General features: G+C 37.2%; 1 protein-coding gene and 1 long non-coding RNA gene across 5 annotated transcripts; one reads left to right on the top strand and one right to left on the bottom strand.

The window, feature by feature from the left end:
- Positions 1 to 20,755: 20,755 nt before the first annotated feature.
- On the bottom strand, positions 20,756 to 21,148 carry LOC145004554 (uncharacterized). Its single transcript, XR_013662403.1, has 3 exons — positions 21,099 to 21,148; positions 20,934 to 21,010; positions 20,756 to 20,864 (listed from the first exon to the last, which is right to left on the bottom strand). It is a non-coding gene; the product is annotated as an uncharacterized LOC145004554 (long non-coding RNA).
- Positions 21,149 to 23,783: 2,635 nt separating this feature from the next.
- On the top strand, positions 23,784 to 26,493 carry LOC145006617 (uncharacterized). Of its 4 annotated transcripts, XR_013662963.1 has the most exons (7): positions 23,785 to 24,033; positions 24,271 to 24,363; positions 24,738 to 24,833; positions 24,975 to 25,155; positions 25,599 to 25,676; positions 25,856 to 26,009; positions 26,114 to 26,493. XR_013662963.1 is itself a non-coding variant. In XM_078965697.1 (6 exons), the coding sequence occupies exons 3-6, from the start codon at positions 24,791 to 24,793 to the stop codon at positions 26,243 to 26,245; spliced, it is 510 nt and encodes a 169-aa protein (XP_078821823.1). In that variant the 5' UTR covers positions 23,784 to 24,033; positions 24,282 to 24,363; positions 24,738 to 24,790; the 3' UTR covers positions 26,246 to 26,493. The 4 variants fall into 4 exon arrangements, 2 of the variants coding, with proteins under 2 accessions (XP_078821823.1, XP_078821822.1); XR_013662964.1 differs by lacking the exon at positions 24,975 to 25,155 and having other exon boundaries at positions 23,784 to 24,033; XM_078965697.1 differs by lacking the exon at positions 25,599 to 25,676 and having other exon boundaries at positions 23,784 to 24,033; positions 24,282 to 24,363.
- Positions 26,494 to 27,380: the final 887 nt, after the last annotated feature.

Here is a 27,380-nt window from a genome sequence, read left to right as displayed (position 1 = left end):
GCTACGAGGAAGCCATGGCAGGCCCCGCGTCTGCTAAATGGAAAGAGGCTATGGATAGCGAGATACAATCCATGTATGATAATCAAGTTTGGAACTTGGTTGAGAATGTACCAGGTCGAAAGACTGTAGGGTGCAAATGGGTCTTCAAGAAGAAGACCGACATGGATGGTAAAGTACACACTTATAAGGCTAGACTGGTTGCAAAGGGCTTCTCTCAAATTCCTGGAGTGGATTATGATGAGACCTTTTCTCCGGTAGCCAAGATTAAGTCTATTCGGGTTCTGTTAGCCATAGCCGCATTTCATGACTATGAAATTTGGCAAATGGATGTCAAAACCGCTTTCCTTAATGGAAAGTTGGCTGAAGATGTTTACATGAGTCAGCCAGAGGGTTTTGTCAGTAACGAGTACCCTAATAGAGTGTGTAAGCTTGAGAAATCCATTTATGGATTAAAGCAAGCACCTCGCAGATGGAATCTTTGCTTTGATGAAAAGGTCAAGGAATTTGGCTTTTCTAGGAGTGAAGATGAATCTTGTGTATATGTCAAGGCTAGTGGGAGTATAGTTAGCTTTTTGGTATTGTATGTGGATGACATACTACTCATAGGAAACGACATTCCAACCCTGCAGGAAGTAAAGTCCTGGCTTGGAAAGTGTTTCGCTATGAAGGACCTTGGTGAAGCTGCCTATATTTTGGGGATAAGGATCTTGAGAGATCGGAGTAAAAGACTAATTGGACTTAGTCAAAGTACCTACTTGGATAAGGTTCTGAAGAGATTCAGAATGCAAGACTCCAAGAAAGGAGAGTTACCCATCCAGAGTAGCGCCAAGTTGAGTAAGACACAAAGCCCTAGCACTGAGGCTGAGATAGCAGAAATGAGTCGAGTACCTTATGCTTCGGTTGTAGGTTCGATCATGTATGCTATGACGTGTACTCGACCTGATGTAGCCTTTGCCTTGAGCATGGTTAGCAGGTTTCAGGGGAACCCTGGCAAGGCACACTGGACTGCGGTAAAGAATATTCTTAAGTACCTACGAAGGACTATGGACTGGGTCCTTACCCTCGGTGGGAGTGATGACTTGAGAGTTGTAGGGTATAGTGATGCTAGCTTCCAGACTGATAGGGATAACTTCCGCTCTCAGTCGGGCTGGGTCTTTACCCTAAATGGAGGAGCAATTTCTTGTAAGAGTTCCAAGCAAGAGACAGTGGCAGATTCTACTTGTGAATCAGAGTATATTGCAGCTAGCGAGGCGGCAAAGGAGGCTTTATGGCTGAGGAACTTCATTTGAGACCTTGGAGTTGTACCAGCTATTAAAGAGCCAATGGAAATTTTCTGTGATAGTGAAAGTGCTGTTGCCTTAGCCAAGGAACCAAGGGATCACGGGAGATCCAGACACATCGACAGAAAATACCATTTCATCAGACATCGGATCGAAGAAGGACGCCTCGTGGCAAAGAGGGTATCATCAGATGAGAATCCGGCAGATCCCCTCACGAAGGGACTGACTCGGGTTAAGCATCTCCAGCATGCTCGGAGCATAGGGCTGAAGGATGATATTAGATTTAGTAGTTAGATAACCTCGAAATTTGTAAAGTGTAATTGACATTTGATGATGAATAAAAGTGTTTTATTTATGAGTAAAGTGTTACTATCTCTTGTCGATCGTTTACTATATTTCTTTTGCATGTTTTGACTTCCAGAATAATTTTGTTTGGTATAACATATTATTCAAACCTCCACAGTCGGTCATATGTCGGAAGTAGGTATGAATCAAGACTGTCATGTTTGGTTGTAGAGGTCTGGGACAAGGCTACAACAATCATGAGTGCTCATAAGTTCTAAGCATTGGACTCAACCCCCGCTCACTGGAATCACTTCATGGAATTCTATCTCGAGTGATCGTGAGACGGTAATATCATATAAGTCTTTAAACCTAGAGATATGATTTGTTACTTACAAGTTGGTTATGCATTGATTGTACGAAAAACGCATTGGTAACTCGATGTTATAAAATTGTGCTCTTGTGTGTAATTCAATGAGTAGTAGAACAAACATATGAGTCGAAGTTTATCTGTTCCTTCTTGGATTAGAAGCTGATATCTGGGCCCCTCGATGATTTTGTTTTGACCTATGTACCGGGCCCGGTCAGAACTAAATTGATATGTTCAATGAAGTTCTTTGTCAAACAAATCGGAAATCGGGAAACTAATGTTGGACAATAAGTAAGACATTGTTCCATGTATTTGTCCAACTGATATCTAGAACAGAGGATTATATGATCACTTATCTTAAATGGCGTACCATCTTCTTCTCAGTTTCGAGAAACCTTGAAAAGAGCTACGATTGCCGATCGGTTCTTGAAGTCATACTTGCAGTAATAGTTATTAGACTTATCCAAGTGGGAGACTGTTGGATAAGGTGTCTAAGTCCATAACTATTTCTGGTATGTACTTGACCCGACCCGGCATGGTCCATTTGGGTTGCATGGCACCATGCAATTGGATAGACTAAATGAGAGAAATAACACTTGGAGATTATTAATATATTATAAGTTCTAATATATTAATAATATTATTTGATTAGTTTGATCAAGAATTAATTTAGAATTAATTATGTGATCAAAAGATAACTAATTAAATATATGGGTTGATTATGTAAATCATCCATATCTTGTATAGTGGGCTAAGAGACTCCATGGATTATCAAGTTGGGTTCTACCCATAGGATGCTCCATGGATGCTCCATGGGAGTTACAAACCCATGGGTCATGGAAATGAAGAGTCATGACACATTAGGGTTTAACCCTTGATGTGTCAACACTATATAAGAAACATATTCTCCACCAAAATCGGTTGACACTAAGAAACAAGAGGGCTTGGCCGATTTTTGAGAAGTGTGTGTTCTCTCATAAGTTCTTCCAAGAGCATTTGGTGTTGTGTGAAGCATTTGAGGCATCACACTTGGGGTGCTAGGCTCACAAGGTTTCAAGGAACACAAACAACAACAAGGTAAGTTATTCTATCTATACTTTATGTTAAAATTGTTCCCCATGTATGCTAGATAGGAATATAACCTTGGAATTCAACTTTGCATGACAATTAGACAAACATAGATCCAAGGTTATTAGGGTTGCATGTACACTTAGGAAGTGTTAGAATGCTCAAAACCCATCAGTTCCGATAGAAGAGAATTGTGTGTAAGGTTCCATCTGGGAGATACACACCAGTTGCACCCGAAGAAGAAGGCCACATCTTCGACGGGACGTCATGTGAAGCTGATTGTGAGATGGAGCAAACTCCCGCAATGCTTGTTTTCCCTTGATGGTGTGAACAAACCACCTATAGTGCCGACAACTTGTTACTATCAGCAATCTTGATAACAACAGGTGACTTAGCGAGAAAAGGTTTGATGTTTCGTTTCGACGTAAGCGTCGGTAAATAGTATCACCACCAACGTCCTCCCCAAGGGTAGAATCCGCAAAAATGGACCGAAGATAGGAGACGACCTGGAAGCTAGGCACATTCGACCCCTTTAACGGAGAGGCAGCCTCGACTCTCGCCACAACAGGATGGGCCTCACATTTTGGGATCAGGCCCAACAGTAGTTAGAGCAAGTAGCGCCTCCACCAAGGGAACCTCGTGACACTGGAGATCACTCCTAAAATTTCCCCGTAGTACTTTTTCGAGAGATAAATGCTTCTCGTCACTTACAACAACCACAACGCAAGACCCGATTCAAAAAGAAAAATGAAGAAAAAAGAACATGAAACATTACGACAAGCAAAGAGACAGGGGGGGGGGGAGGAAGGTAACACTCATTATCGTTACTCACAAAAAACTGAGGCATCTTCTTACTCGAACGCCAAACATCACTCATCCCGGCTGCCACCAATATGCAGTCCGGCCAATCCTTGACGTCAAAATAAATTCCCCTTAGTGCACGGGCCACAGATAAATCGACACCCGACAAATGGGGCGCCCAGTCCGAAGCCATGGCCACACGAGGATAGCCTACACCAACTAAATCACTATTAACCCACAACCATTGATCCTGCCAGTTTTTCCGTGGTGCTTTTTGGTTAACTATAACGGAATGTGTGTTGCAACGTTGAGAAAAAGTGTGAACACCTGAATGACTTGACGAATTAAAGAAAGACTGGAACGCTTGAAAATGAGGAACTACACCCAACACTTAGCACCCTAACTCGAACCTGTCTATTTTGTTCACAGTGTTTGAGGCAGATTATGAACAGAAAAACCATACTCCCGCATGACTTCATCGAAGAAGTCAGAAACAAGAAGACGGAACCCTACCTCGAAAATCACCACTGGAATACCGGCCTTCCCGGGTGGCGGTTGATAAATAGTAGATCCCTCCGACGGGAACTGGACCCCATGCTCGAGCATAAACCCAAACCAAAACTGAAAAATCTCGAACTCCTTCGGTGTAGGGACAATTCTAGATTTGATGGAAGCCATCGAAAACCAGAAAGGAAAAATGTGGGAGAAAAGAGAAACAACAAAGAAGGTTAAGACGATAGATTATGGAGAGAAGAAGCATGTAACCGTTCCTAGAAACAGGGGACCTTTATAAACATTTCAAAAAGATCTAGCATTCTGAGCTCCTGGAGTAGCTCATACTCACAAGGAAAACTCTAGGGACCGTAATAAACCCAAAAACAAGCCGTGAACTAGATCTAACACATAAAGTCATAAAGTTAAAAGCTTCATACCTCCTGGAAGTTGATGAAGATGATTAGAGCTTGGATCCACAAGCTCCAAGCCAAGCAATGCTTCTTACAAGATCTTCTTCTTCTCCAAAGCACACCAAAAATCACAGCAAAGCTTGAAATTCACACAAGAGACACGAGGGTTTCAAATTTAAGGTTAAATATTTTGGTGGTTGAGGATAATAGGATTTGAAGGTGAGTTAAGGCCTTTATGTAAGGTCCAAGACCCTAAATTCGGGTTTAAGATCGAGTCGCTTACGCCCAACGTACATCTGGTACGCTCAGCGTATGTGAAAGAGCCTTCACAATTACTCCAACCAAGTACGGCCAGTGTACTCGACAAGCCCCCAACCAATCTATCTTTCGATGGCGATAAATTTTGCGTCCCAACTCCATTTTCTATGATCTTTATATGCATAAAAAGGTAATAAGGAGATTTACAACCCTATCTAATTACTTTAGACTTAAAACACCTCAAACAAAAAATCCATAATTCATGAAAGGCTTGAACCATCACTTTTACCATTAGACCCTTAGGCTCCATGACACAAACCAAACTTTTGGATCATATAATCAACATTACCCACATCTAAACGGGTCTAAACCTTTCTTTCCCCAAAGCTCGAAGCCTTAAAATAATTGATCTTCGGGTCACAACCCCGAATTATAAAATGACTCGAAACATGGTGTTACAACTCTACCCTACTTAAATTCGATTTTGTCCTCAAATTCACTCCGTGCTACCTTTTAGGAAATCAGACGATCCGTTAAATTCCTCTCGATCCCCGCTTTGACAAAATTGAGTCATACTCATAGCGACCTTCCAATGATACCATCGAAACCCAATCATAGCAGTACTTATACGCCCTGATGGAGAATGAATGATTAACCCACTAACTTACTCTATACGGAAAAACCAAAACTTCACTTCTATAAGTTCAAAACCCCCAGAACTTTACCTGACCTCCTCACAGGCAGAACCATTCTGAAACACAATCAATATGCCCTCTCTCTGGAATCCAAGCTAAAGACTCCTTCCGATCCTACATTATCCAACCGATACCCTTAGCATGAAGAACCCTTGACCATACCTTGCTATTGAAAAGATCTTTCATAAATGAAAAGGCGACTCTGAATGCGAGTCCTAACCCTTTGCCAACCCAGAACATGACTCACATTCTGAAATCCAAAGACTTACACTTGCATATATCTGAAATCTTATGATTCCATGGCGACCTCCCACTAAACTAAGATATAAACTCCCCAATCAACCGCAAAGATTAAGAGTATCACACCTGGTCCCACCACAACGATCCGAGTTGATAAGGGCTACCCAGCCTAACAATCACACTGATACGAACCACTGACCACCGAGTCATCCCACTCTAAACGTGATCTAATACCTTACTCAATCCAATTTCCACCCAGTCTCACCCACTCTATCATAACCATACGGGCCTAGCCCACGGGTCTCAACCAAATGACCATTACAAAGGTTTAACCTCGCCTTGGATCCAACAATCGTCATACGAAAAAAAGTAAAATCCTTAGAAAATATTATCTGCCTCAATCCAAACATGCAATGATCCTCTATCAGCCTAACAACCACTCGTACCATGTCCTACCTCATTCTTGTGAATGCTATGACTATATCATAGACTTACAACACTTCCCCGATAGCCTATCGTCCTTATGTATTCTACGACTACCCTGTAGTCTTACAAGACTCCCATATCATCCACGAGCCCAACTTTTGGTCTTTCTCTCCATCTACCATACCATCCCATAATCAAACATGGTTGAAACCACATTGAATGTATCCCAAATCAAGTGTTCGGGTCATGCTTCAAACCCTTAAGCCTTCATCGAAAAAAAAAACAGGTAGAGAGGCTCTAACACAACCATCAACCTGGATCCAATGACATATTTGCTATGCATTACCACAAATTTACGACCCTATTTTTGAAAGTTGTAAACCCCTAACCTTGTGCAACCTTAATCCAAACTGCCACTTGAATTGGCTTCCTTCTTGACTAGGATCTGGAACTCCTCTTGGTTCTGCACCTGATTCTATCCTTGGAACCCAAATGGTTCTCCACCACTTAGCTTTAACTTCAATTTTTTAACCTTACTAAATACAATGAATGATGATCCGCTTTACCAAAACTGATGGATCACCAACCCAACATTCTACTTACTGAAGGATCCATGCATTTTAACCATATCCAACCAATACAATTCTAAATTTTCTTGACAGTTCTAGTATCTAAACAAACCCATGCACCCAACATCATCACCCACTCGTCACCGTTCTTTCCCTAGTAATTTTAATGATTGGACCCCAAGAGTCCTTCAACAAACAATTGTCCTCCAAACTGAGCGACACCGGTACTTTCGAATCCTAACTTTGTTATCTGAAGAAGGGATAACCAACCTCAATGAGATCTTTTCCTGAAGCTTATGATACAAGGACCACCCCAGGTCTTGAGAATATCAACTGTGACATCCCCAATTTCACGGCAAGAAAAGACCGATTTGTTTATGTTTGTTTTTAAAATTAGAGTAATCTTTTCAAGAAAACAGTTGCGGAATTTGCTCCCAAAACAAAATATGATAAGAATTTATCAAAGCATTCCTTTAAAGAAATGTATTTTCATTATATAACAAAATCTTGGGATGTCATGTTCCGATACAGACACATAAGCATAAACAGAACATACATTTATTTACTCTAGTGATTTACATCTCCTTTAATCTCTCAGTGCAAAGCAGCTTCGTATCGATACCTGTGATACAATTAAACTGAGTGGGTCAGGGTTGAGAGCCTGGTTAGCATATAGGGTTTTCAACCCACAATAATACATTTATTATATTCAATTATTAAACAATCAACACAAATACTCATTCACATTATCTCCTTTATTTCTTAAGGATTTACCCTAAGAATCAACTATCCTTTATCCATTTATTCCTAAGGATTGACCTAAGGAATTGACACAAAGTCCACCACTGCCAAGGTCCACAAATTACGACAGGTAAACACGTTGAGTCCAAAAATACCAAGTGAAAACATAGAGTTCTAAAATACCTAATGAACACATTGAGTCCAAAAATACCAAGTGAACACATAGAGTTCTAAAATACCTAATGAACACATTGAGTCCAAAAATACCAAGTGAACACATAGAGTTCTAAAATACCTAATGAACACATTGAGTTCAAACACCAAGTGAACACATAGAGTTCTAAAATACCTAATGAACACATTGAGTTCAAACACTAAGTGAACATATAGAGTTCAAATATACCTAATGAACACATAGAGTTCAAACACTAAGTGAACACATAGAGTTCAAAAATACTTATTATTTCGTCTCGCATCAACTATTTCATCTACCCATGTTCTACCCAACCTATTTGTAGATGCAAACACATATACAATTTAAATCTTTTAAAACATGTATAAAACATGATTTTAACATCTATCTCAAGTAAACAAACAATTTATAAACACCTAGCACGTACTTCATAGCAAATACTTCATATTTATGCGGTAGAAGAAAGTGAATATACATTCACACATATAACAACAAAATATACACATAACACGTATTTCGTATAAAATACTTCGTATTTATGCGTTAGAAGAAAATAACCACACACTCACACCAAACATATACTTAATACATTCAAACAATAGTGTATTAAAATCGTGTTTATGAAAGGGACTATACACCCACACATATAAACAACTTTATATTATACACATAGCACGTATTTCATAGCAAATACTTAATATTTATGTGTTAGAAGAAAGTGACCACACACTCACCCAAAACTTATACTTAATACCCTCACACCATACTTGTATTAAAATCGGGTTATGAAAGGGACTATACACCCACGCATATAAACAACTTTATATTATACACATAACACGTATTTCATAGCAAATACTTAAAATTTATGTGTTAGAAGAAAGTGACCACACACTCACCCAAAACTTATACTTAATACACTCACACCATACTTGTATTAAAATCGTGTTATGAAAGGGACTATCCACTCACTTGATTAGAAGTTGATCGGACATCACTACGACTTGTAGAAGTAGTATTATTCGGTGAAACCGGGATCACTTCACACACCTAGTTTCTTGCGGGCAGAGCTTCGGCTCGGAAACTCTTTTATTCTCGGGATCTTCGGGCTTCAGGACTTGCATCGGGTGTCGGGGTTGATACCGGGGCTTCGGGGTACTTCTTTGCATGTAAATCGATGTAATATAAGAGAGAGGTGAGAGAATGAGCAACAAAACTCGGCTGGCCCTTCAAATCTATTTATAGGGAAAAACTGGCCCTTGCCACGTCGTGGCACCTTTTGACACGTCGTGGGCTTGGTCGTCACTGCATGCGTAATCTCAAGTTACATCTGCGGGACTCCCGGAAGTCTCAAAAGACCTGCCACGTCGTGGTCTCTGACACAGCTTTGGGGTTCGCACCCCGAACTTCAGAAATTCATAACTTTCACATACAAACTCCGTTTTCGACATTCTTTATATCGACGCGAAGGTGAGATTATGCTCTACAACTCTCGTTTATACTCCATTGGCTAATTTTGAATTTATTTTTAATATATTATAAGTATATTACTTATATATTATATTTAGTAGGCCGAGACAGGAAAACTCCATTCGAAATTCATATATTATAAGAATTCTACACACATAAGGTTCCCAGATCTGGTCGGCAACAGACCATAGATCCGAACAAATAATATCATATATGGAAACATATAACATTTAGCACATAAAAGCATATTAGGCATCCTTCCTAATATAAACTAATGCTTGTGTCAATTTAGGTGTACTACCTAACATATTTTAGACACACTCCTCACAATCATTACTTAGAATTCTAAGTTTAAGCCTAGATAATTTCCTACAAATTCCTAGTTCGCGAAAACTAATGCTCTGATACCAACTGTGACATCCCCAATTTCACGGCTAGAAAAGACCGATTTATTTATGCTTGTTTTAAAAATCAAAGTAATCTTTTAAAGAAAACAGTTGTGAAATTAGCTCCCAAAACAAAATATATAAGAATTTATCAAAGCATTGCTTTAAAGAAATGTATTTTCATTATATAACAAAATCTCGGGATGTCATGTTCCGGTACAGACACATAAGCATAAACAGAACATACATTCATTTACTCTAGTGATTTATATCTCGTTTAATCTCTCAGTGAAAACCAACTTCGTATCGATACCTGTGATACAATTAAACTGAGTAGGTCAGGCTTGGGAGCCTGGTGAGCATATAGGGTTTTCAACCCACAATAATACATTTATTATATTCAATTATTAAACAATCAACCCAAATACTCATTCCCATTATCTCCTTTATTACTTAAGGATTTAACCTAAGAATCAACTATCTTTATCCATTTATTCCTAAGGATTAACCTAAGGAATTGACACAAAGTCCACCACTGCCAAGGTCCACACATTACGACTGGTAAACACTTAGTTCAACATACTTAACAAACACCTAGTTCTAATACTTCTAGTGAACAATTAATTCAAAACATCTGGTGAATACTTATATTGAGTTTAAACACTAAGTGAACACATAGAGTTCAAAAATACCTAATGAACACATTGAGTCCAAAAATGCCAAGTGAACACATAGAGTTCTAAAATACCTAATGAACACATTGAGTCCAAAAATACCAAGTGAACACATAGAGTTCTAAAATACCTAATGAACACATTGAGTCCAAAAATACCAAGTGAACACGTAGAGTTCTAAAATACCTAATGAACACAATGAGTTCAAACACTAAGTGAACACATAGAGTTCTAAAATACCTAATGAACACATTGAGTTCAAACACTAAGTGAACACATAGAGTTCAAAAATACCTAATGAACACATAGAGTTCAAACACTAAGTGAACACATGGAGTTCAAAAATACTTATTATTGCGTCTCACATCAACTATTTCATCTACCCATGTTCTACCCAACCTATTTGTAGATGCAAACACATATATAGTTTAAATCTTTTTAAAACATGTATAAAACATGATTTCAACATCTATCTCAAGTAAACAAACAATGTATAAACACCTAGCACGTACTTCATAGCAAATACTTCATATTTATGTGGTAGAAGAAAGTGAATATACATTCACACATATAACAACAAAATATACACATGACACGTATTTCGTATAAAATACTTCGTATTTATGCATTAGAAGAAAGTAACCACACACTCACACCAAACATATACTTAATACATTCAAACAATAGTTGTATTAAAATCGTAATTATGAAAGGGACTATAAACCCACGCATATAAACAACTTTATATTATACACATAGCATGTATTTCATAGCAAATACTTAATATTTATGTGTTAGAAGAAAGTGACCACACACTCACCCAAAACTTATACTTAATACACTCACACCATACTTGTATTAAAATCGTGTTATGAAAGGGACTATACACCCACGCATATAAACAACTTTATATTATATACATAGCACATATTTCATAGCAAATACTTAATATTTATGTGTAAGAAGAAAGTGACCACACACTCACCCAAAACTTATACTTAATACAGTCACACCATACTTGTATCAAAATCGTGTTATGAAAGGGACTATACACTCACTTGATCAGAAGATGATCGGAAAACACTACGACTTGTAGAAGTAGTATTCTTCGGTGAAACCGTGACCATTTCACACACCTAGTTTCTCGCGGGCAGAGCTTCGGCTCAGAAACTCTTTTCTTCTCGGGATCTTTGGGCTTCAGGACTTGCTTCGGATCTTGGGTTGATATCGGGGCTTCGGGGGTACTTCTTTTCACGTAAATCGATGTAATATGGGACAGAGATGAGAGAATGAGCAACCAAACTCGGCTGACCCTTCAAATCTATTTATAGGGAAAAACTGGGGGACTCCCGGAGGTGTTAGAAGACCTGCCACGTCGTGGTCTCTGACACAGCTTTGGGGTTCGCACCCCGAACTTCAGAAATTCCTAACTTTCGCATACGAACTCTGTTTTCGACGTTCTTTATATCGACGCGAAGATGAGATTATGCTTTACAACTCTTGTTTAGACTCCATTGGATAATTTTGGCATTATTTTTAATATATTATAAGTATATTACTTATATATTATCTTTAGTAGGCCGGGACAGGAAAACTCCGTTCGAAATTCATAACTCCTTTATCTGAACTCTCTTTTCGTCTGACTTTTTATCGTTAGACTAATATTGAAGAAATCTTTGACTCTCGTTTAGATCACTAAGGATAGATATATATCTACCTTAAATTCACTATTTACGTCGCACTGGGTCGCGCTGGGTCATGCAGGTTCTATCGTGAAACTTCGACAGGTCATAACTTCTTCGTTATAACTCGGATTTTGGCGTTCTTTGTATGCACGGAAACCTTGTGACATATACTAAAACTTGGTTAAGATTAATCCTTCTAAATAATCTTCCATAAAAAAATTCATTTTTGATGCTTATCGTTTCTAATTTGACTAGCCCGAATCTACGGGCGTTACATCAACCCTATGACAACTCTCTTGCACTAAAATATGGATCAATCCCTTACACCCACATCTATCTTGAATTCCAATAGTTAAATGAACTTGAACTACAACTTCTTGTGCCCCATCGCTGAACTAACTCATTGATCCGACTACCGATCTTCCAAGTGTACCCCTAATTCGCTACCACCAATGGCCCGCAATAAAATGCCTGAAAATCTAAACCCCTATTAGTAAGATGTGCCCCACTAATAACTCTCAGCATGAAGAATGACATATAAAAACCATTGATAATATTAACTAGGAAATTTCAGAGAAACTAAACTGAAGACAATTCCTTAAACATGTAACTCCCTGATCCTCAGGTACTAATCCAATATATATGACAGTCCAAGAAGGAACTCGTCGAGTAGCGGCGGATTGGTCCACAAGTTTTAATGACCTACTCGCCGAGTCTAAGAAGGAACTCGATGAGTAGGAGCTGGCAGATGAAACCCTAAATCCCGGGGTTTTGCACCCTATTTAAAGGATCATTAGCCTCCCCCGGCCTCCCCTTCATTGCTTCTTATCCCTCTAAAACCCTAATCGAGTGTGTATGTTTCTTTTATGCATTCTTAAGCTTGGAAGATGATTTTTGGAGAAACGAGCTTGGAGATCAAGTATTCAGAAGCAAGGAGCTTGTGGAATCCGAAATCTATTTTATTTGGCATCTTTTGGAAGGTATTAAATCGCTATCCTGACCTCATTTCATTCTAGACCCCCCTTTTGGGAAAAAATTTGGGCTTTCCTAGTATGTTTGGAAGCTTTTTCTTGTGTATAAGCTAAGATTTGAAGTTTTAACTTCATAATTGAACTCTCTTAGGCTTCTAAGTCCATAAAGCTTCCAGTTCTTGCAAGGATGAGACTCTCCTAAGGTGTAAAGCCCCATTAGAAGCTTAGATTGGTTATTTATAACCTCTAGGGCCTTGCATGCACATAAAGTTCGCAACTTTACGTGATAAATGTGCCTTAGAAGCTTGGATCTGTAATATGGAACCTTGGCATGGCTTAAAAGCATCTGCATGAATGAAGTTCTGAAAGGACTCGGTGAGTTGCATAGACAACTCGGCGAGCCACTTGAAGATGCCCATGTACTCGACGAGTTGGATGAAAAACTCGACGAGTCCGTTGAGGATTGTTTGGAACTCAGCGAGTCAGTCGAAGACTCGGCGAGTCGGCTATGGCTCTCTCAACTTTTGGACACGTATAAACTCGACGAGTTATAGGAGAACTCGACGAGTCAACCTAGAATTTTATGACTTCGTGAGTCTAGGAAGAACTCCACAAGTCGGTAGAATGCACTCGACAAGTTGGGTCAACATGGACTGTTGACTTTGACTATGGATGTGGACTTTGACCAAAGGTCGACCAGTTGACCTCTGGGGTATTTTCGGTGATTTGGAAATTTATGAAAAGGGATTTTCTGGTAACTTTATGTGGAAGAGTTTGTGTTGATGATACAATAGTTGAGCTTATCATTTCAGTGCGACACTTGAAAGGTGAGTTATCCTCACCATATCAACAGGGTCTAAGGCACCAAGGTCGGCCCTTTATGGATTTGTATCTGGATTATTACATGATATGTTTATTGATTTACATCCTGGTAGTTAGGATGGTGATATCTTTATGGTTAGTGACCTGGGAAGGTCGGTGTCCTGGTCATACGATATTGCTATGCTATTTGATCTGCTAGTTCGGTTGACTGTTACTAAAATAGCATATGAAATGTATATGTGCACATGATTGTTGATTGCGGGGTGGGTTGAGGCGGTCCTGCTTTGTGTTGAAGGCCAACATACCCATGGCGGTCCGGATATACTACAAACCAAAGAGGGTATGCTAGTTAGATCGAAGGCCCGATGAGTAGTCTGAATAGGCTGTAGGCCCTACGAGGCGGTCCAGATGTGTTGAAGGCTCGGAGAGTGGTCCAGATAGATTGAAGGCCTGCAAGGTGGTCTAGTCAGGTTGAACGCTCATCATACATTATGTTTACTATTTACTTACATGATTTTATGATATGGCTATAAGGTTTGTATTTTGGGGGTAGCTCACTAAGCTTTCGGGCTTACAATTTCAGTTGTTGTTTCAGGTACCTCTGGTGATAGTGGGGAAGGCAAAGGCATGATCATACCGATCCTCCTGCTGTTATGATTTTTATGATTTGATACTGGGATACTCTGATAATTAGTACTTTGAAAACAAACTATGTAATGTTAAATGGTTCTAAGGTTTTGAAAATAAAAAATTAAAATTGGCTTGAAAATTTTTATGGGTGTTACGAAAGCATATGATTCAAGAGAACATATATATGAATACTAAGGCACGAGGAAAACAAAAGATCACATACCCACACTAGCATCTGATGAAACTCTAGCCTCTCCGAACTGAGGCTGCAATGCTTGGTTTCTCACTGATAGGGATTCCGCCCTACCCACGCGACCGTCGGTGATCGTCAAAGTAGTTGGAGCAGGTGGCCTCACTGCTCCACTTATCAGCATTAGACAATCGGCCTGATGGTGGCACACCTAATTGCAGTGAAACCATATCAGAACCGTTCCTCAAGGGAAATCCCTACTGAAATGACCCATCTGACCGTAACTAAAACATGCCCCTCTCTGTCTCCTGACAGTCTCCCCATGAGTCCTTCCACCCTTGGCACAACAACCCTGGCTCTTATATATTTCTAGACATGAATATTGAGTCATGGCCTCTTTTCTTGGCCCACTACAATCTGAATGTGCTCTGACTTCCTCTCCCGTGGTGCTCCAAATCAATCTCCCGCTCATGGGCTTTAGCAATCATATAATTCAGGTTCTTACACCCTGATAAGCTCACGAACTCCCTGATTTCATCCCTCTATATATCATGATACCTCACTTTCTTCATATCCTCGTTTACCGCATACTATGGAACCAACAAGGCCCTCTCCCGAAACTTTGCAGTGATATCTGCTCCACTCCTAGTAGTCTGAAGAAGGTCCTGAAACTTCCCTCGCTAGTTGTTGCACCTCAATTACGAGTGTAAAATACTCCTAGAATATCATGACAAACTCCTCCCAAGATAAAGCTACATCGGTCATAGATCCTAATGCACTACCGACCTCCTCCCACTAGTCACGGGCTTGGTCCTTCAAAGGATAAGATGAAAATCCCACTTTCACCCCTAGGGCAGAAGCTTGTCTATTGAGCATTCTCCATGTCAACGATCCATTGGTGGCTAGCGATGGGATCATTAGCCCCAAGAACTCTGGAGCTACACAAGCCTTGAACTCCCGAAATAAGGGAGTTCGTACTCCCAACTATCCTGCTGCGATCTCGACCCGGAAGTCCCCAAGTCACTCATTTAGTAACTTCATAACCCCACCACAATACGAGTCCAAACACTCCAGCATAACCTCCATGATCCCCTCCTTGATTGTAGCAAAAATCACCATAGTTTTCTCCAAAATACTGTGCGTGATCTTCGATGAGATGAACTCCCACATCCACTCATCAATCGACTCAGTGTCGGTACCTGAGCCTAAACCTTACCCTCTGCCATGAGTACTCATCACCATACTAATAAGCAATCATACAATAATCAGAACATACTCAAAGAATCCTCAATCCACAGGCTTTCTAGATTCTCCATGACTTCCTTCGATTCGAGTATGGATCCTATGCTTTCAGTAGTACGGGCTCAATACTACCTTCAACAACTATCCATACTTTCCTCAAGAGTTATCGCAGATCCTCCAAATAATGTTCTTAAATTAGTACTCCAAGTACTTGCTAAACAGCGCAACCAACCCACCAAAGCACTTCCGAGGCTCTCCTAGGTTCATGACCTCACTCTGCCATCAGCTGCTAAAGAAATCCCACTAATTTCAGCTAACTACTTCATGAATACTACACCCTAAAACCCTTAAATTGACCGAAAGTCAACCATGTTAAAAAGTCAACGATCAAAGTCTACCCCACCTAACCTTCCACGTCGTGGCCACCCATAGGCCACGTCGTGGAAGCTACATGAAAAAACATGCATGGTGACACCAATCTCCACATTGTACCAAGAAAACTACCATGTCATGGAAATTAGGCTCTCAAAGCTTAATGGATTAAGCTCTTAACACTTAGCCCCATGAACCACCAATCTCAAATCTGAACCTTCTCAAGGTCTAGATGGATAAAATTTCCAACTTTATGCATAAAGAAATCCCAATAAGCCAAGATCTAAGATCTTAAGCTCTTAATGCTTGCACCAAAAGCATGGGCACCCAACTAACATATAAACCACAAACATGGTCCAAAATTCAAATAAGGCACACAAAGATTAGGAAGTTCGATCAAACTCCAAGAACAATAATATATGGACCAAAAAGCTTTTAAAATGACCTAGAACTAAATCTAGAGATTTAATGAGCAAGGTGGAGAATTTATACCTTCAAAAGAATAAAAATATGAAGAAAGTGCAAGATCTATGTTGGAACCAAACACACAAGCACTAAAGTACAATTCTTCTACTATTAATCTTTAGAAAAGTAGTTTCACACACACACACACACACACCAAGAACACAAATAAACGCTAGGGTTTGGATGTGATAGGATCTTATAGGGTGGAAGTTTCCAAAATAAGGAAACCCTTGGTGATAGTGCTCTTAAATAGGGAACCATTCTCAAAATTAAGTCTTTGGCCCAAAACAGTCACTACATCGTGGCAAGCAATTTTCCACGTCGTGATGTTGCACAGATGCACGTTCCTCATCAATGAAAGTCATGATGTGGCCTACCTAATGTCACATTGTGGCCCTACAAAAACCCACGATATGAATGACTAACGCATGAAAAGAAAACTTTGAAAAATGGATGTTACAGTTACCTTCAGAAAATTGTTTAACGAAATTGATTAGTAAACAAGTGTATTTGGAATGTTTAGGAAAAAAGCCTTTAAATGGTTAATAAATGATTTTATACAATAAAGTTGTAAAATACTCAAAAATGTATGAAGATACCACAAAATATCTTGATAAGTTGTTACGAAAATAGATAAACAATCAAATAAGTATGCAAAAAGTGTTGTAGTCGATTAAACAATCATAAATGAATAAGATCAAGGAAGAACACAACGATATACAAGGAAAAACCTTAATCCTTATGGAGGTGATAAATTCACCTACCTTAGAACTTGGATTAAATCGCTAATAATGATTACATGTGCTAGTTGACCTTAGAAATAATGTAATTATGCTCAAGTGTCGAAAGAATCTGAGAAGAATAAGAAATGAAAATTGTTTGTGTGTGTAATGATTAGCTAGTCTTTTATACAAAACAAGAATAACTAAAACTCCTACATTCTTGAGATTCTCATTGATCTTTTCGTGACCCGAATTTCTCATGATTCTTTAATGTTCATGACGAATTGACCACGTGTAGTTAATTTGGTCTTATTCTTTTTCATTAACCCTTTAAGTCCCAACATAAGATATCACAAGAAATACATTGGCAGACCAAGATACTGAATAAATCCAAGATTCTGGGCTTACCCGAGATGTTAGTGCAAGTTCAAGATATAGAAATAGTAAGTCAAAATTTCTACCCTCAACATATAGAACCAAGTGTTTTTATAAAGATATAAAGAAAATGAAAAGAGAAGTGAACCACTATCTCACTTAAATAATCATCCAAGTAGCATAAGTTGAAGAGTTGGAGAGTTTCAAATGAATATGGTTCTAGATAGAAGATCTATCTGTAAGATCCCAAAAAAATTAGAGTAATATTTTTTTTTTCAAAACAAACACAAGTCAATAATTGTTCACAAAATGTTGTGTCAAAAGTATAGTTCGTAAACCAGAGTATCCCAAAATCCATTAACATAAAATCTAAAGGATGTACGATCACACATTTTCTTTTTCCCGATTATCTGAAGTACCTGAATCCATAACAAACAACGGTAAGCACAAAACTTAGTGAGTTCCCCTAAAGTACCAACATATAACATCACAAATAACAACATGCATACAGAAGCCTTCAGCCTGACTGGACCGCCTCACCGGGCCTACAGACTATTTGGACCACACTTAGAGCCTTCAGCATGAGTAGACTGCCTTATTGGGCCTTCATGCTATCTGGACTGCTATCCGGACCTTCGGCCTGATTGGTCCGCCTCGCAAGCCTTCAGTCTATCCGGACCGACCTCGGTGTTTTGGCCTTCAGTCTCATCCGGTCTGCCTCGACCCACTAAACCATCACATATTAACATGCACCATAATAGCCAACAGCTAGTAGATATAGCTAGTCATACAAATCTAATAGATCACCACAACATAACAATACCCTACATACCAGGATACAGATCTAACAAATCACTACAACATTGCAACATTCTATATACCAGGATACATATCTAACAAATCACTACAAAAAATCAACATATGGTAAACCATGATATAAATCCTATGGGTTGGCCTTGGTGCCTTCGACCCGTAAGTATAGTGAGGAAACTCACCTCGCAGCCTGAAAAATAGTTGAACAATACACTGCTCCGAATACCAGCTCTATAGGTCACCTATTCAACAAATAGAAACCAAGGCTTAACTCTAGCTCAAAATATCCAAAATACCCTTATGTCAAAATTGGTCAACCCTAGTCAAAGTCAATGTCAACGGTCAAGTTCCAAACATCAACATTCCTTTTGAGTGGAGTAGGCCCAACGTACCATGAGTGTACGCCTAGCATACTTTGATGTTGACAAAAAAAACACGGTGCTGACTGCGTACGCGCAACGTACCTCCAATTACGCCTATCATATGCTACCCAATCCCAAAATTCCATTAAGAGCTTATTCCATTAAGCCCTTTCATCCAATATTCAAATCCAAGCTTAAAATGATGTCCCAAGTCATAAAATTTACGATTTTATGACTTTGCATGGCTATAAAGTGCTTAATGTCCAAAACCCCATGTTATTAATCAAATAAGACCATCTAACACATGCATGGGTTACATACAACACTCAAGATCATATTTTTATGCACAAAAACACTCTGAAATGTCCAAAAGGATGGATCATATGACTTAGAGTAGCCCATACTCAAAATGCCAAACTAATGGGACCAAAACGTTAACAGCTTCAAGGCTAACAAGATCTTAAATAAGTTATCAACAACTTCAAAGTTTTTTACCTTAAAATGATGCCAAATGGTGATGAGATTCTAGATCCAAGGTGTCTTATTCTTCCAAGGTGGTACTCTCTGTTTCTCCTTCCTTGTTAACGACCAAAAGTACCTATAAGATCTCAAGAACACTCTCAAGGTGGATTAGGGTTCTAGATAGATGAAATGGCAAGTGGAGGCTGGAAAAGGAATGAGAAATATGGAGTTAATGATGCTTATATGTGGACCAAACCCTAAAAATTAGGGTTTGGGGATCCTTCACGTATGCCCTGCGTATGCGGTGTATGCACAACGTACACAACGTATGCCCAACATACCAAGCCTTGGTCTGATTTTACGAAAATGCAACTAAAGGCCAAAATGCAGTCAATTCTCATACTAAGGGGGTTAAAAATAAATTACTTAAAACCGAGATGTTACAATTTTCCCCCACTTAAATCAAACTTCTTCCTCGAAGTCTGCTGTTGCAAGTAACTTAGGGTAGTGATCCCACATCACCACCTCGTCCACTCAGACGATACTCCCCGGAACCCGGTCCGAACTAAAAGTCGGCTCATTCAGGAGACTGCCTTCCCATACTATCCTTAACACAATCATAATGAAACTCACGCACCTCGACCAATTACAAATCCTTGATCCACTAACTTTAATCACTGAAGAAAACCATCACAATTCTCCCAAAATTCGGAAATCCAATACATCGACTGACTCTCAAGCAAGAAAACTATCTCGGAACGTAGTTCACTACTAGAAAAACAGCTGTTTACGACGCACAGTGCGTGTCGTAAAATGCTTAGACGACAACCAAATGCATGTCAAGGAAGGCCCTGTCATAACGAGAGATGACATGCTTTTGTGCGTCGTCTATTTACGATGCGCAGTTATGACACGCAATGCGTATCAAGGAAGGCACTGTCATAAAGGAAGACGACACGCATTTGTGTGTCATAACCTTATGACGCACGTGTTTATGTCACACAATGCGTATCAAGGAAGCCCCTCTCATAAAGGAAGACGACACACATTTTTGCGTGTCATAAATGGAAATGTTTTTTAAATTATATATTATAATAGATTTATTCATTTTCAAATTAAATAACATATTAAAAGTCTCATAAAACAAAAAAAATAACATAAACAATAAAGATAATTCATTGCACTAATATGTCAAACATAAATAATCATTCCAATAGTAAGTAAATGTAACACATTGCTAATATTGCACAATATTTATTATAGAAAACAAAACTTGTACAACATTAAAAGAAATCCATGACTAAATTCTCCTTTGACAATTTCCTTTCTAAAAGAATAACCTGAATGCAGGAACTTTGAGAGGCTGCAAGGCACTAATATGTGAAATTAGTTTGTCTGCGTGTTTTCAGCCAAATATAGGAAATTTCAGGAGTATGTAAACATGTCATTTATATATATACACACCTGGAGATGACTCTTTAAGTGGAATAGAGTAAGCCCTTGAAGTCCCATTAGCTTCAAAACTGATTTTGGAGTAGCCTCTAACAAAATATAGAAAAAAAACTCAATAAGCTTCTTTTTTATTTCATTTCTTCTGTTTCATAAACAAAGATTTAGGAATACACGTACTATTTGCTCCTCCATGTTGGTTGGCTGCTTCCATCGAGCAATTGGATTATGAAGATTGCTACCAGCTGAAAATGAAAAACAAAAAGAAAAATACATAAATCAAAATAAACTTCATCATTATAGCTCCAGTTGATGTAAGAGGCTTTGAGAATTGATTGCAAATCTAGTTGTAAATAGTTGATTGAGGTTAAAAGCTTCTCTCTGAAGCTCCTAGATCTCCAGGTTAGCCTAAAAGAGGATCTGTAAGCCCTGACCTAAAAAAAAAAATTTACTAAAAAGGAAAAGGAGAATGAAAAAAGATAAGGAATTAAGAGACTACTGACCTCAAGATCAGCAAACTCGAACCATGGGCAACAATCCAAGATTTCATAAACAAAAACAACTCTGTCTCTTACAAGAAACCCTGGATCTACTTCAAGCATATTAGAAACCTTCATAAACTGAAGCACGAAATTCTTCCATGTCTTTGTAGAGATAGATGATTCCTTCCACATGGTCTTGGAAGGATTCTTTTGATTCAAAACAGTCATTCTGTATTTCTCCCAAAAATCCTTATCAGGGGGATTGATCACTCTCCAGGTATATGCATATTGTGTAAAAAGACTCATATACCCCTCCATCATGAAAACAAGATTGTTACTATACAGACAAACCCCTCTTTAACATATTCGGTTATAAAAGTAAATATCTTACGAGTTTCCATTATATCTCATTGATATCAAACCAAGAAGATGATCAAGCTAATCCAACTAGACTATTAGGTCACTTATGCTATTTTTGTATAATTCCCTGTTGAAAACAATCAAGAAACATCATGAAAAGTGATTCTTGTTTCTAACCCTTAAATATTGTATTTGACACTGATCTTGTAAGAGGTTTAACAAAGAGTTGGGGGATCATTACCAACATATACAACTTTTAGGTCATAACCAAATGCAACAAGTGCATTGCTAGTGATGAGTGTCTGAAATAAATAAGATCCTTTTTGTGCCCTCTCTACCCCGGTTTTTCTAATTGTTGAGTCAGCATCGTCCAGCAAATGATCTGGCTGTCAAGCAATGTACTTTATTTTACTTTTTTACTTTTTTTTTACCATAATAGCAATGTATTCATATATTTGTTTAATGTATTTTATTTTTAACCCATAATAGTAATATATTTTATTTTATTTCTATGTGGGGGTCCCATATGGTGTCGATAGTGTAGAGTGTAGACAAACTTCTTTATTACCCTTGAAATAAATCATGTACTTAAGTTATCCTGAAACTAATGTAGCACTAATGCGAGACTTCAACCCTGGTAGCACTATTTTGATATGCTGCACCAAAATCTGCAAATCAAAAGAAACAAATAAATATTATGTTATAGTATCTTTTAACAAATATCACATTGTACAAGGGTAAAAAAAAAAGATTCTTCAGACACTCACAATACCTAGTTCTACTTCTTTGCTAGTTGAGGCACACCACAACGATCAACAAGCTCATTATAAACATGCACTATAAATTGTTAAATTAACTAAAGATCTCATCAATGCTAAATTGTTAATTTATATATAAATAAATTAATTAATTAATTAAAAAATATAATAATAAAGTTTGGTTTTTTAGTTTTGAAGGAAGAAAAATATTACTTCTTGACTACGATTTACAACACCCACATAACCAAGTCTTAGGGGAATAACTTTTCCAAGCAAAAAGTTTCTGTAGGTAGTAAAATTGGGCTATGGAACTAATTTTATGAATATGAATTATGATTTTACTTTGTATTAATCTTTCACAGGTAGTAGACTTGAACAAGCTATGATATAATATCACTGAAGCAATAATCCCTTGTTCACCAAACTTGGCTGCACTTCCATGACTCAAATGTTGAGACAACTGATTTATACATATCCAAGATCAAGTCATTGGCCTTATCTCCAATGGCACACTACAAGAAAAATCCTTATTAGTGACCATTTTTTAGTGACGACCAAAAATCTTGTCACTAATAATATCAATTAATGACCACAAAATTAGTGGTCACTAAATTTTGGTAATGCTACAAATTTAGTGACTAATGTTATAATGATCGTCACTCACCCGATCACTAAACGGTAGAACTAAAACCAAAAAATATTTTTAGCATCATAAAAGGTATTAGTGACTAAAAAGTGGTCTCTAAATTGAAGACTCAATGACCAAAACAAAGTTGTCACTGAATTGAAGACTTTTGTATATTAATGACTAAAAATAATAGTCACTAGTTATTTTTATACGCATGGGCTGGAAAAACGATTGCAGTCGTTGTCTGTGAATTAAACAAAAAAAATTAAAGTTCCACATTACACATTTATTTTAACACCATATGAACTTTCCAGCACTTATATATTATTATTATTATTATTATTATTATTATTATTATTATTATTATTATTATTAAAATATAGAGTAAATGTATATAAAGATACTACGGCTCTTAAAGCTTAAATAATTAATTTCAATAACTATTAATTAACAATAAATACATTAGATTCCCGAAAGTTCGAAACTACACAACCCATTCGCGGGTTGACCCGTCAAACATTTTATTATACTATTAGCATTAACAAAAATTAGTTTTGTTATATTAAATCCTAATGGTAGTGTTGTAAAGACCATAATGCCCTTAGCTTTGATTTGCAGTTTGCCTTAAATCAAGGATCCATTAATAGATACATAGCAACTAGCAAGCATGCTCCAACTCCATACGCCGATAGAAGTAAGCGATAACCTTATACGCAACAACACCGGTGACTGTCGACAGCTCGACCTACCTCCTCTCGTCTGTCCACAACTCCTCCAGTGTCGCTCCATCCTCTCCCGTCAACGTGAGATCCAGAGACGCAGAAGCACGAGAAGATTTCCAACTTCAAGTCAAGAAGAAAAAGGAGCATCGCCACGCTTTGTGTCAGGTAAATTCAATATGTATTTTCTAAATTAGCTTCATTCTGTTTTTTTATTTTCGTTAAATTCAAGAGCGTAATTGTTCAATTGAGGTAAGATGAAATTGGGGCTTTGTGCTTAGACATTGAAGAATTTTTAACTGTTTTATACTTATGAATGTGTGATTGTTCATCATTTAAATGGAATGGTGATTGGATGATGAGATAGATAACATCTGATCTTATATTTTTGTTGTTTAATTCTAGCCTTTTAACAGATTCAAGACTTTACGGGCATCCAACCATATGTCGGATTATTGAAGTGAATGGAAGCAAGGACTTATAATGAACAACTCAATGGTAATCTCATACTTCTAAATACTTTCTTATGTAACTTATTGTGCTGCTATTTTTCCCGATTCACCCAAAAAGCTTCAATTTTGAGACTCCCAGACATTATGATTCCTCATTGACCTGTTCTGCATCAGGAAGCAATATTGAAAATACATTTTGTTATGAAGAAGTATAGAAGATGCAGAGGAAGTAAATATTGAAAAATTTGAGTTTAACTCAGAGTATTCTGTAAAATTTGAACAGGTTTAAACATGAACATTTGGTTTTCAACTTGGTATTACTATACTTTAAGCCATTGCTTGTATTGAAGCTCTTATTACTGTCAATATATCAAATAATTATTCAATGTTAATTCGTGATGAAACTCTTTGCATTTTCAGGGTGTATTTGGTGATTCTAAAAAGGATAAGTGGTGTGAAATGGGGCTTTCAAAATGAAAATCAACAGACTTATAAAGTTGCGAGTGAAAATGTTTGGTAATATACTCCCTTCCATGAATTAATCATATGAATATGATTATCTTTGGTTGTTTGGTTAACATGTTTTATTCAAACTTTATATAGGCATATGTATGTTAATGATATGGTTATCTTATTGGCTTTAAAATCATTTTCTAGGACTTGTTCCAATGGAGTTGGAGGATGCCTTAACCATTAGTGCTGATTTAAGTAGGCGATTAAGTCAAACCTACATGTCATGGATGGACTTCTTAATGATTATGACATTGACCAATCGGATTCAAAAACTTCTCAAAAAGATGAATCATGGCATGATTGTACTAATTCAGAATCTTCTTAGGTTAGTATATAAAATATTAATAGACATGCATGCTAATAAGAACCAGACTAAAGCTACTTTTTTTTATCTTAATAGTTGCTAAACTAATGCAAAATGAGTTAATTTTTCCTTATGCCCTTTATCTGAAGGTGTCATATAATATTTATCTAGTAGTTTCTTTATTTGAGTAATTATTTGGTCTCTTTTTACAAGAATTGCTAAATTGGTATGTCTGGGTTAATTGCTCCTAAGTCTTTTCTCAGGTAAATAAAATTTACTTGCAAAATGCCCATGAAATCATAGCAAATGTCTATATTACCCATTGATGGTGATAAGCGATTCTTTTTTTCTTGCTACAATTCAAGTACTTACTCAAAGATCTAGTGAAATATGATGTCAAATATCAAGTAACATAACGAAAAGAAACAAAAAACATGTTAGTCATTATAACATTATAATATCAGATAAGGCTGCTCTTGAAGCTGAACCTACAGTTGCCCCACTTATAAATGACAAGCAAAGGTGGTACATGATTGTCAAAGGTATGTGCTTTCATCCATTCAAGTTTTGATGAACAATAATCTATTATGGGGCATAGTAAAAATATCTTTTGTTATCATAAAGTTCTATAACATTTGAAAAGTAGTATATATTTTGCTTTAAAGTTCTTTTATCTTGTTATATAAAAGTATATAATAAATGTTACCCATTTAACATGCAGTTTAAAGGGAGTAAAGTCTCCAACTAAAGGCTCCAAAACTCCACCTACACCTGCTATGATTCGAGCAGGAGAGTTTCAATCAAGTCTTGGAACCGAGTTTCCTAGCTGTGTAAAGATGACGGTTAAATCACAAGTTACCTATGGCTTTTGGATGGTATTTCCTATTTCTTTAACTAATGAACAAAATATGATACCAATATTCATATCAATTTGTAGTAAATAGTTACATTGTTTATTTAAGTTTGTTTGGTTTTTCAGGAATTTGTTGTCCCCATTGAAGACCATGAATTTGAAGATTCTGATTCCACATTATTCCATAACAAGTTAAAAAATCACTTATGTCTATGTTTTTCAAAAAATCAAGAAACTCGGTTTATAATGGGAATGTAAGTAAAAAAATGTTGTTTTTCTTATATTTGGTGATTAGAATGGCAGGATATGACACAGGTCTAGTGGTAGATATGCTCAAAATCTTAGATAAAGGTTACTCAAGAAGCAGGACAAGGCAGTAATGAGACAAATCTATTTACATTTTTTATGGTAAAGAATTGAATCCATCTTCTTTGAATATTTTGTATAATCCTACTTTGTATATTTTTTTAGTCATTGAAGTACTGTACACTCTAGGTTCTATTAAATTTGTGAACAATTTATGTTTATTATTTCATGAGATTAATTTTGATAAATGGATCATATTATATCTTTACCTTTGACTAGTTTCATGCTAGTTACTTAAATTGGTTAAATATAAGAAATAGCAACAAAAATCAATGATGAGCTTCTTTCGTAATTAATCAGACAAAATCAGTGACGACTTTTTATGGTCACTGCTTGAATAAACTAGTGACGACTTTCTATGGTCACTAATCGGATGAGATAGTGTCGACTTTTTATGGTCACTAATTGGATAAACCAGTGACGACTTTTTTTGGTCATTGATTGAATAAGACAGTGACGACCTTTTCTGGTCACCGATTAGATAAGACAGTGACGACTTTCATTGATTAGTGAGGATATTTAGTGACGAAATGGGTTGTCACAAATTTAGTGACCAATATATTTTCGTCACTATTTAGTGATTGCTTTTATATTTCGTCACTAATCAGTTTTTGTGACGGACCTATAGTGACGAAAAGTGACGACCAAAAGTTTGGTCACTAAATCGTTTAGTAACGACTCTTTCTATTGTTAGTGACCATTTTGTTTTGGTCACTAAGTCACATTTTTTTTTTGTAGTGGCATTAATAACAACCTGATGAAAAATTTTCTCAACCAGTAAGTTATTTTACATATTTACAACCACATTTCTAAAGATAAATGAAAAAAAAATTAAAGAAATACCTGGAGGCCATATTTGTCGGATTGAACAGTCATATTAGATAAGCTTTCAATATCTGTAACTTGGAGGCCAATATTCCTAGGCTCATCAACATATGGCTACAAGAAACATGAAAGAAATGTTATCTCATAAATAATATTGATTTAATAACAATAAGTTAGAAAACAAAGAAAAAAAATAAAATTT

The sequence above is a fragment of the Lactuca saligna genome, chromosome 7 (genome assembly GCF_052625555.1).
Source record: "Lactuca saligna cultivar CGN05327 chromosome 7, ASM5262555v1, whole genome shotgun sequence".
Lineage (NCBI taxonomy): Eukaryota > Viridiplantae > Streptophyta > Magnoliopsida > Asterales > Asteraceae > Lactuca > Lactuca saligna.
Note: the sequence above shows the minus strand (reverse complement) of the source record. Positions and strands in the feature narration are given on the sequence as shown.